The sequence below is a fragment of the Terrapene carolina genome, unplaced genomic scaffold (genome assembly GCF_002925995.2).
Source record: "Terrapene carolina triunguis isolate 2854851 unplaced genomic scaffold, T_m_triunguis-2.0 Scaffold29927, whole genome shotgun sequence".
Taxonomy (NCBI): Eukaryota; Metazoa; Chordata; order Testudines; family Emydidae; genus Terrapene; species Terrapene triunguis.
The window spans coordinates 1-11,091 of record NW_020694278.1 but is presented as its reverse complement, the minus strand read 5'-3'; the positions used below and the strand labels follow the sequence as shown (position 1 = coordinate 11,091).

The following is an 11,091-nucleotide window of genomic DNA, read 5'->3' as shown; positions in this document are numbered from 1 at the left end:
GGTGCAGAACCCCCAGCCCCCAGAGGGTTAATAGCGCCCTACGTCATTGGTCGGCTCGGAGCCTCCCAAGCAGAGGGCCCAACTCCCAGAATGCTCTGGGGGAGCCTTGGCCCACTGCCCCCTCCCCCCAGATAATGGCAGAGCTCGCAGACCCACCCCCAGGGGTGTTCATGGGCACCCCCTCACCTGGGGGGGCTGGGGGCAGGGCTGGTGGTTCAGGGGCCGTCTCGGGGGGTGTCGGCTCTGTCGCCTCGTCCTTGGCAGGTGCTGCCGGGTCTGGCGCCTCCTCCGGCTCCTCCGCCTCTGGAGCGGGACCTGGGGGACAGGACGGCTGGTTGTGGGAGGGCAGGAGGGGGAGACCCAGCAGGCCCAACTGCAGCGCCCAGCACCCGCAGGCCAAGCAGCGCCACCTAGTGCCTCCTGGCAGGCAGCGCAGGGCCACTGGGCTCTGCCTGGGCTCCCACCCCTCCCTCGGGGATGGGGGCGCAGCCCGGGGGACACGCAAACACCCCACTTGCCCACGCTCCCTGGGCTCTCCCACGCTCCAACCTCTCTGCAGGGCCACCCAGACAGAAGCAAATACGACCGCTGGCTTAAAGAAGGGGAGAAACTGAGGCACGGGGGAGGGACTGGCCCAAGGTCCCGCAGCAGGTCAGTGCTGGAGCTGGGAACAGACGCCAGGGCCCTTCCTCCCGGCTGTGGTGAAGAGGCTGATGGAAACTCGTGGCACCAAGGGGTAAGTCTGACAGGCCCACGCTGGGGTCAGGGCCCCCCCAGTGCTGTGGGGCCGGCGTGGGGTGGGGCATGCGCTCACCTAGTGGTTTGGCTTCACACCCCGAGGGCATCTCTTCCTGGGGCACGGCCCCGTCTGGCTGCGTGTGCTTCTGCTGCCCTTGACACGCCAGGCAGGTGGAACCCCCTGCCACGTCGCTGCCATCCGGGGGCAAGGGCCTGGGGGGATGAGCCACATGAGGAGTGTCTGAGAGCCCCTGACCCATCCGGCCGGCCAGAGATGCTGTGCGGACTGGGGGGCTGGGGAGGAGGGATCCTCTCCCCTCCCCAGGCCCCCACAGTGGGGCTGCAGCTAGAACACACCCTAGACCCAAAAACACCCACCCAGTGGTGCCCACGGCCCCTCCCCTGGCACCTGCTGCACTGGGCTCAGCAGCTTATAACAGGGGGGGTGGGGGGGGCTATCCAGCACAGCCAGGCCCAGACCCTCCTGCCCCCCTGCAGGACCCCCATGCAGTTCCAAGGGGACCCCCTTTGCAACTCACTTCTGGCAGCTCTGGCAGCGCCGCGCGGCATCGGTGCCTCCCGCCGCGTTCCGGTGCCGCTGACACCCTTCACACACCGAGTAGTTCTCATACCAGTGGCACCCGGGGTCGAGCGCCGCCGGCCGTGACCCACAGTCAGAGCACACCCGGCAGTTCTGCAGGGAGACAGACAGTCAGGGGGGCAGAGAATGGGACACGGGGCCTTCCCCCTCTAGGGGGCAGTGGATCTGATCTGACCCCAAGGCAGGGGTCAAGGACTGGCTGGCTCAGTGGGGTGGGGAATGGGGCATTTCCCCTCTGGGTGGCACCAGCTCTGACCAAGCCCCAGGGCAGGAGTGGGGGACTGGCTGGCTCAGGGTCAGTGCTGTGCAGGGATTTCCTCCCCTTGGATTATGGGGGAGGTGGGCCTGGGGGTCCTGGTCCCTCCCCCGGGGGCGCTGGCATCAGGTGAAGCAAAGCAGGGCCGGCTCCGTGGGACGAGCTGCCAGGGCCCCGGAGCAGATGCCACCCTGGCAGTTGGCCGGGCCCGGCCTCCCCGGGGCGCCCCCTGCAGGTGATGCAGGTGTGGAGCCCACCTTGCACTTCCAGGAGTCCGTGGGAAGGCTCTCGATGGCCGGCTTCAAGCAGAACGTGTGGTAGCCCTTGTCACAGGCCTCGCACACCAGCATCATGGAGTCCGCGCCGGGCTGTCTGCAGGGAAGACGCTGCTGTCAGACAAGCCCCGGGCCCCTCACAGACTGAGCGCCGCCCCGGCCTCCCCACAGCTCTCTGGAGAGAGCAACGCTGAGGATAGAACCCAGGAGTCCGGACTCCCAGCCCCCCGCCTCTAACCCACTAGACTCCCCTCCCCGAGCTGGGCATAGAACCCAGGAGTCCTGGCTCCCAGGCCCTCTCCTTGCTGTAACCCACTATACCCCACTCCTCTCAAAGAGCTGGGGATAGAACCCAGGAGTCCTGGCTCCCAGCCCCCCCTCCCCAGACCAGGAAGGCTGGTGCGGGTCACACAGGGCCCGTGCCCGGGGTTTTGCCACCTACCTGCATGTTTGGCAGACTTTGCACTCGGGACACTGCCAGCCAGAGCGCTTGCGCGGCGTGACGGGGACGTCCAGGCAGGTGCCGTGGTAGTGCAGCCCGCAGCTGGTGCAGAAGAGCAGGTCGCGCAGGTCCCCCGGCCCATCGCAAACCATGCATCGCGAGTCCTCTGGGCGTGGGGGGCAGGGAGTTAGGGAAACAAACCCTCCTGCACCCGCACTGCCCGGGATGCCCAGCCTCTCCCTCTCCCCTCAAAGCCCTGTGCCATAGGGCGTCCCCCTGGCTAGCAACACACCCTCCCCCTCAAGGATCTCACAGCACCTCACCGACATCCATCACAGCAGTGACAGATCCAGGAAGAGAACCCAGGAGACCTGGCTCCCAGCCCCTTCCCACCCACTCTAACCACTAGACCCAATTCCCCTATCTGAGTCCTGGCTCCCAGCCCCCTGCTCTTACCACTCGCCCCCACTCCCCTCCCAGAGCTGGGATAGAACCCAGGAGTCCTGGCTCCCAGGCCCCTGCTCTAACCACTAGACCCCACTCCCCCAGCTCCTTAAGGCTCCCATTATCCCCTCCAAAACTCCACCAACCCAGTGGCAGAGGTGCCCCCAAGCAGCCCCTGTCCCTGCCCTTCTTCACGGGGCGGCACCTACCCATCTGCACTGCCTCGGTCACGTGCTCCGGGCACAGGAGCCAGAGGGTTTTCATGGACTGGAAGGAGCCGCTGGCCGCCGCGCACGGGAAGTGGTAGTGCCGCGGACACCCCTCCGAGTGGCACTGAATGGTAGCACCCATCCTCTGACAGTGTTCACATTTCTGAAAGCAGCAGGGACCCCAGCCCGGGTCAGAGATGCGGATGGATGGACGCTGCCACAGCTTGGCTCCGCCAGGGCGATCCCCAAGAGCCCACCAGCCCCCACATGCGGCCACCTCTGGGGTGAGGTGCGGCAGCTGCTTAGCAGCTATGAAGCAACATGAGGCAAGGATCCCTCATCTGGGGCTGAGATGCAGCCACCTCTGGGGTGGGACATGGCAGCTGCTCGCACAGTGATCGCTCACGCAGCACAGATACGCAGACACCCCCTGAGGGGAGCAGGGCAGCTGATTAACAGCCTGGCAGTTTAGGACAGGAAGTGAAGGAGAAGCCCTTATCCGGGCGCAGCCTGTGGGTGGGAAATCAGGGACGTAAATGCAAACACCCCTTTGGTGTTTGCCCAGGAGGCCAGGGTTTGTGCTGAGAGGCCCAGGGGCAGGGCCTCATTTTTCCACCTCTTATGGGGGACAGTACCTGTGGCAGCATCGGGACCCCAGCGCTGGCAGAGGGGAATGTCCCGTCCCCTCACCCCGTCCCTTCCTCAGAGGTCTCCCCTCCCGGGGGGGTCACTGGCTCCACTCTGATTAGCCAGACACCCCACATGAGCGCAGCCCAAGGGGTCGCCTACCCCCCCACGGCCACCCCAATGCCGGGGGCCCGCAGGCCCTCCTTCCCCTTCCCATTTGCTCGCCCCCACCCCCTCACCTGCGAGATCCCTGAGAAAACAGCTTTGTCCACGTTGCTCAGCCCAGCTCCGGCCTGCCGCTGCACCCCCGCCGACCAGGCAGCGCACCAGTGGTGGGCCCAGCAGTGCCCTGCGAGGGGAGGCAAGGTGTTAAGGGGGGCGGGGTCAGGGTAGGAGCCCCCCGCTATCCTTCTCCAGAACTCTGCCAGTGGGTGGGGAGCCCTCCACAGAGACATCTCGGGACCCCACGGAGGGGGCACAAAGTGCCTGAAAAGGAAGGAGACGCCCGAGCTCCACAGCAGCCTTTGCGCTTGTGTCCCTGGGCGGGGGGGCACTGGCAGAACGAGGGGGTGTGAGAGGCTAGGGCTGGGGTGGCAGGGGGCACCAGTACAGCTGGGGGTGGGAAGCCTAGGGCTGGGGCAGCAGGGGTAGCAGTGGCACCAGCAGGCCTCGCGGAAGGAAGACGCTCGCCCCATGCTGCTTACCCGTTGGCTCGAAGAGCTCTCCTGGCGACACCCCCTCCGCGAAGCCGATCAGGGACAGGTCGCCCCCAGGGGCCAGAGTCTCGCCAGGGCCCCTCCCGGCCGGCAGCCCGGAGAGACGCTCAGTCCAGTCGGGCGCCGGCTCGAAACGCTGGAGCTTCCCCTGCCCATGCAGGCGCCACTCGCCGCAGTTGCAGAGGGCGCAACGCCTGGGCAGGGCGCTGGGGCGGAGACGAGAGCAGAGTCAGTGGGGGCAGGGTGGGGGGCCCCCAGAAACACACTCCCCTCCCCCCCTCCAGTCACGACCCCTCCAATGTCCTCCTGCACTCATGTCTCCTTCCCGTCCCTGGGGGGCAGAGGGCATCCCAGCATCCCCCTGGGCTTTTGGGTCCCAGCACCGATCGGGCAGCTCCATTTGGCTTCCCTACAAGACAGGGGATCGGGGGCCTGAGCTCCAGGCTGGGCCCCTCTGGGGCATCATTCAGGTGGGAGGGACCCACTCCCCTTGTCTGCTCCCTGCCCTAAATCACAGCACCCAACTCCTGGCTCTGCTCCCCTTTCCCCCCCCCCCCACCCAGTGTCGCAGGTGTCCCATCCCCCAACACTCACCTGCAGGCCTGGGGCGGCTCCTTGGCTTCCGGCTCCTGGGCAGTGGGGGCCCCTTCCGGCGGCTTCAGGGGGTCTCCTTCCGTGCCACCCCGCTCTTCCGAAAACGCACCCCCGTCGGCTGCAACAGGGGAGCTGCCCCGTCAGGATCCCAGCAGCAGAGGTGCCCCCACACTGTTACACCAATCTCCCCCCCCCACCACCCCTGACACCCCCACAGGCACAGCCCCTGCCACGGCTCAGCACGGCCCTTCTACTTTCAGGGCACCGAGTGCATCCCCCTCACCCAGCAGAGGCCGTCCCACTGGGGGATCCCTCTGCTCCGGGCGGCTGCATGTCGGCCCCACCTTAGCCCGGGCAGCTCCCCGGGATGCACCACGGGGCCCTAAGAGGACAGTGCAACGCCTAGTGAACCACCTGCCTCACCAGTCACATCCCCAGCATGGCATGGATCATTCAGCCATCGGCCCCCTCCAGGCCCTTCGCCCACAGCTCACCGCTGCTCCCTGGTTACTGGGCTGGGCCAGTTTCAGACCCATTGCTCTGATGGGGAAACTGAGGCACTAGCCCAAGATCAAACAATACAGCTGGGGATAGAACCCAGGAGTCCTGGCTCCCAGCCCCCCAGCTCTAACCTCTCAACCCCACTCTTTAGGGGAAGGAGTTTCAAGTAAGCGGGGGACACATAGGAGCTGGCAATTCCCATGTAACAATGCCCCAAAACTCCAGGTAAAATGTGGCCAATTTGGCTGTTTCTGTGGGATGGAGAATGGGGACGTGCGGCCCCATCTCACCAGGCACGGGCCATACCCCTGTGCCGTGCCACACTGCAGCCCTTGGCAACGGCTCAGGGTAGCCTCCGGCCTCCAGGCCAGGCAGCTCCGGCAGTGCTGCAATGGGTGCCCCCAGCAATGCCCCATCTGGCTCCACCCCCCTGCCCCGGACTCACCTGGCACCTCACAGTCTTTGGCCTGGCTGGGCGGTTTCCGATCATCCATCCCGTCTCCTGCCGTCCCTCCCAGAGAGACCTGCGGCGGGGAGGAGGGGACACGTCAGCTCATTAAGACCGGCCATGCCCTCGCCCCCCGTGCCCTTCATCCGCCCCCAGCCCTCCTCCCATTGGCACGCCAGACCCTCGGCCGCTGGCACAGACCCCGCACCGCGAGACCGAGCCGCTCGCCTCTGGGTCACCTGTCCCAGGCCTGAGGAGCGGCCGCAGGCGTCGCTCCCACCAGACGGCCGCTCAAGTGGGGTAGGTCTCGGCCAGCTCCCTGCAGGCAAGGGCCCATGTCACAGAAACCAGCCCCACAGCCCCAGCAGGCCAGGAACCTCTCTAGCCAACCCCTCTCCCTGCCCCCACCCCACACGGGTCAGCTCCCAACCACCTGCAAACCCCAAGGCCTGTCTGGGGCAGTGCCAGCCCCACAGGCCTGGAGTCTGCAGTTCTCTGCTTAGCTAGAGTGGGTGCAGCCAGGGCAGTGACACGACAGGCTTCCCTGCCACAAACACGGTCCCGACCCCTTCACTCGCCTGCCGAGAGCCAGCGGGGCTGTCCCCCGCCTGGGCATCGTCAGCGCCAGACAATGCCCAGAGACACCCCCACATGTGCATGGAGTCCTGGCAAACGGGTGGTGCCCACTGGGCTCATCACATAATCCCCCCCAATCAGAACCAGCCCTGTGCATCAGCAGCCGGGACACGGAGAGGAAGCTCCTCTCCCACCCCAGGGTGGCTCTGCAGGGCCAGGCTGGCGGGGCAGCTGGAGGCAGGACTCCGTCACCAGGGCCATCAGACAGGCACCTGCCGGCACCACAAGAACGACTAGCGTGCGCCCCACGGCGGGTCCGTTCTGGGGAGGTCTGGCCAAATCCCAGGCTTGTGCTAAAGTAAGCAGGACCAGAGAAACTGTGTGTGTGTGTGGGGGGGGGGGGAATCCCAGCATGCTTTGCTCCGAGCACACATTTCACAGGACCCGTGTGTCAGCCGGACACGCCTCCCACACTCCGAACCCCTGCCTGGTCCCACAACCCCAGCTGCCCGCCTCTCCTACAACGCTACCCAAGGACAAACGGAACCAGGCCAGCTGCGGCCAGCACCCAGGTGCAACATGGGAGATGTAGTTCTACCGGCTGGCCACGGCCGTGGGCCCAGGAACAGGAAGGGGTTGGCGCAGCGTATCTGGGGCAGGGTGTTCGCAGGCAAGGCCTGTGGCATCTGCATGGACTGACCTCAATTAGAGCCACCGCAGGTGGTAGCCGCCAGCTTCCTTCCTAGCACAGCCCGCAGGAGTGGGCACCCCCAGACGCCAGCTGGCTCATGGGTTCGGGGGGCCAGGCCTCGCTGAGAAGCAGCTGGCCCAGTGGGGGCACCAGGCGATGCCACCTTACCCACCACGCTGCAGTCCAAAGCTAGAGTGAAAACAAGGGCGTGCGGACGCGCTCAGGGCTCCGTCCCCTGCCACTGTGATCTTGGACAAGCTGCCGCCTCTCCGTGACTCAGTTTCCCCATCAGCGTCAGAGGCGGATGCTGCCCTCCCCAGCCCAGTCCTTAACGAGCGCATCAGGCCAGAGGGCAGTGTTTGTTTGACCTTCCCCTGGGTGCATAGACTCTCCTAAGCGCAATGGGATTGTTCCCTGCGAGCAGCCAGGGTTCGAAGTGTCACCTGAAGACGGAGCTTCCTGGGGCAAAGTCCCCCGGGGACAATGGTGGAAGGGGAAGAGCACGCCCCCAAAAACATCCCAAGGTGCTCTGCACCAGTCTCCCGTCCAGGCAGTGATCAGCCCTGACCCTGCCTAGCTTCAGAGATCCACTCAGTCCTCAGCTGGGGCTGGCTGCATGGACAGTTCACCTGGGGGGAGACATCACCTCCCCCAGGCCCTGGAACAGCTGGCCCCAGGCACTGTCAGAGATGGAGCACTGGGCTAGACGGCTCCAATCTGCTGGAGCCTGAGGGATGTTCTGTGCCACCTCCCCAGCCGAGCTTCCTTGGGAGGCAAGGCACCTGCTGGTGGAGTGGGCCACGAGCCCTCTGACCACCCACCCCCGGCCTTTGCCCCCGGAGTCCTGGAAAGCCAAGTGCAGCTTTACCCAACCCACGCCAGGCATCGCCAGCCATGAGGGCAGGAGAGGATGAGAACTAGGTCAAAGTATGGGGCTGGAGGGCCAGAGACAGCAGCTCCCATGTTAGCACGCTCCAGCCGCCATGTCTGCGTCTGGTGGGAAGTAGCATGGCCTAGTGTTCAGAGTAGGAGATCTGTCTGGGAGTGGGGGCTGGTGAGTTAGAGCAGGGGAGAGGTGGGAGCCAGGACTCCTGGGTTCTCCCCCCAGCTCTGGAAGGGGAGTGGGGTCTGGTAGGTTAGAGCAGGAGAGGGGTGGGAGCCAGGACTCCTGGGTTCTCTCCCCGGCTATGGGAGGGGGCTGGGAGCTGGAACACCTGGATTCCGTTTTGACTCCCATTGTGATCTTGGGCCAGTCACTTCTCAGCACCTCAGTCTCCTCCTACTGCAGAAAGTGGGTAGATGGGGCACAACCTGGCGAGCTGCCAAGCCACTCCACTCCCCACTGACCCCAGCAGGACCCAAGGGGCACGCAGCTCCCCAGGGCCAAGCCAGGCATTCACTGGTTGCTTTGAGGTCCCCTAAAAGAAAGTCACTGGAGAAAAGGCCAGGTGGGATGGAACTGATGGCACCAGAGGCGGGACAAGCACGAGGGAGCCTTGTTCCAGACTGGCAGGGCCTGGGTACGCCCCTGCCAGCATCACCAACCTCTCGCTGGTGCTACCAGGGTCAGCAACGGACCTTCCCGGAAAACCTGGGCTGAGAACGAGACCTCCCACCGCCACGGGGGGGCAGGGAGAAAATGGACTGAACCATTGCTGGCCGTTTCTCTGTCGGATGCAAAAGACCTCGAGGTCTCAGTGAGCAAAATCAGTGCACACGAGCACCTTGGGCCCTAATCCCACAATCGGATCCCTGTGGGCAGATCTCTGCATCCACAGCGGCTCGGCAGGGGGGCAAAGGTTCAGCCCTCATGGAGCCAATTGCAGAAGCAGGGCCATAGAGACAAACCCCCACTGAATCCTGGACTGAAGGGCCAAAAACCCAAACCCACCCTCAAGGTTCCCAGAGACGTTTTCCTTCCCGAGCTGCAGAATTTGCCACAACAATCAAGTTCTGGATTAAGAAGCAATTTGGGCAGCTCCAACCTGGCGCCAAAACTGAAACGTCTTTAAGGGATTGTGTCGGGGGCAGATTTCCTGTGACCCCCTCACAGAGCATCACCCCCCCATTCTAGTGCATGCTCCAAAGGCCAGGGCAGGGGGCCGTAATTTCATTGCTCCACTGAGCCTCACCCCAAGGGGCTTTTGTGTTTTGTTTTTAATTAGGTCCTGCAACACCCCACCCTAAAAAGACCAAATCAGAGATGGGACCCCGGACCCCCTCGCAACACAGAAAAATGGCTCATGGGAGATGCACAGCCACACAACCACACAGGGAGTGGGGCTGAGAGCGCGGTGAAGGCCCTGGATGGAGCCAGGACGCCTGTGTCCTACGGGGGGAGTGTTGTCAAGTGGTTGGAGCAAGGGCCTGGGCTTCTGGTCAGCAAAAAAGAGACACGAGGCGCCCCCCGAAAGAACTGGGTTTAGGTGGATTGTGACAGCAGGGACACAAAACACTGACCAGACCCGACACAGGATCCCTTCCCTCTGACCCCCCCGCTCTGCCGGCATAAACGTGGAGTAACAATGCCAGCGGAGCGGCTCCCGTTTTACACCAGCGCGATGCAGCTCAGAACCTGGCCTGCAGCAGTTCTAACCTGGCATTAATTTAAGCAGCACATGGTGTCCCTTTATATTGATTGATCGATTGATGGGGGGGGCCCGGGGGGCTGCCTTTGAGCCCGGACTCTGGAGGTGAAATATGCAGCGAGCCCGGCCTTATTCAGCAGAATGCACGGCCCGGCTCCAGCCCTGGCACTGCAGCCCTTGGGACTCCCGGCCATTGCGTCGGTTTATAGGGGGGCAGACCCAGCATTACTCCCACTGCGTGCCCTCCCCAGTATCCTCTCTTCCCCATGCGACAGGAGAGGCAGCGGGAGGCGACGGAGGCTGGAGGTGGCACCCACGGGGAACAGCACATACAGGGAGAGCAACAGGTGCAGCCCGGCCTGTCCTGAGACCACAGACAGAGAAAGTGTTTGTGGATTTGCTGGGGAAGAGGGCCCCCCCCAACACACACACACACACTCTCTCATCCACCACACCGGGGAAGCTCAGACAGGAGCCGGATTTAACTGGGGGGACAGGCGCAGAATCTGGGCCCCACGGTCTTTGACGCCAGTGATGGGGGAGGGGTGGGAACTGCCTACCCAGGGCTGTGGGTCCTGTTCCCCTGAAGCTCAGGGATCAAAGAGAGAAGCTGCTGGGGAACAAAAGCCTGGGAAGCCCCATTGCTGCCTGGGAAAGGGGGGAGAACTAAGCAAGAGCTCGGCCCCCCCCACCCCAATCCCACCACTTTCTGTTTGAGCAAATCTCCTCGGGCTCCCTGCTAATCCTCTGGAGATTACACTCAGCCCAGGAGAGCCCAAGGCCGCCTAGGCCGCACCGAGGGTCACTCTGTTCCTGGGGGGAACCACCCCCCAGTGTCCACTTCCTAGGAAAGGGCAGGGTGAGGAATTTAGGGGGCAGCCACTGGAGGAGGGGGGGAGCCCCGTTCCCTCACCCCCGGTATGTTTACAGGAAGCAGGGGGGAGAACACAGCCAACCACCTCGAAAAGGCAGGAGGGAAGGGGAAGGGAGTGAGCAGAGTCAGCCCCCCCCCATAATACCCCCCTGCACCCCCCCCCTTCGGGACAGGGGTCAGCCCCTCTTCCCAGGCTCCGACTGCAGCAGAATGTGGGGGCGCTACAGAGAGACCTGCCCCATGGAGAGAAAGCTCAGCCGAGGCCTAGGATCAGGATTTATACATAACAAAAGCTCCCCCCCCGGGCCCCCCTGCAAAAAACAGACTCACCCCCCCATGCCCCCTCGTCCCCCTTCTTCCCTCGCCACACCCCAATCTCCCCCGCCGAGACCCATGGCTGTGCACAGGGATCCCCAACTCCACTGGGCCCAGGGTGGGGGATGAACAACAGAACCACACACCGCCCCCCCCCAACTCCTGGAGGGGGGCTGGGGGGTGCACCCCAGCGCGG

General features: G+C 64.4%; 1 protein-coding gene across 1 annotated transcript; it reads right to left on the bottom strand.

Moving 5' to 3' along the window:
• Positions 1 to 186: 186 nt before the first annotated feature.
• Positions 187 to 5,922, bottom strand: LOC113409131 (histone-lysine N-methyltransferase 2D-like; the record flags this gene model as incomplete). The annotated part of the gene is made up of 10 exons (XM_026662733.1): positions 5,849 to 5,922; positions 4,903 to 5,020; positions 4,297 to 4,514; positions 3,832 to 3,941; positions 2,966 to 3,128; positions 2,313 to 2,478; positions 1,853 to 1,967; positions 1,278 to 1,432; positions 815 to 951; positions 187 to 315 (listed from the first exon to the last, which is right to left on the bottom strand). Coding segments are annotated over exons 1-10 (1,360 nt in total), but the record flags the coding sequence as incomplete, so codon positions are not given.
• Positions 5,923 to 11,091: the final 5,169 nt, after the last annotated feature.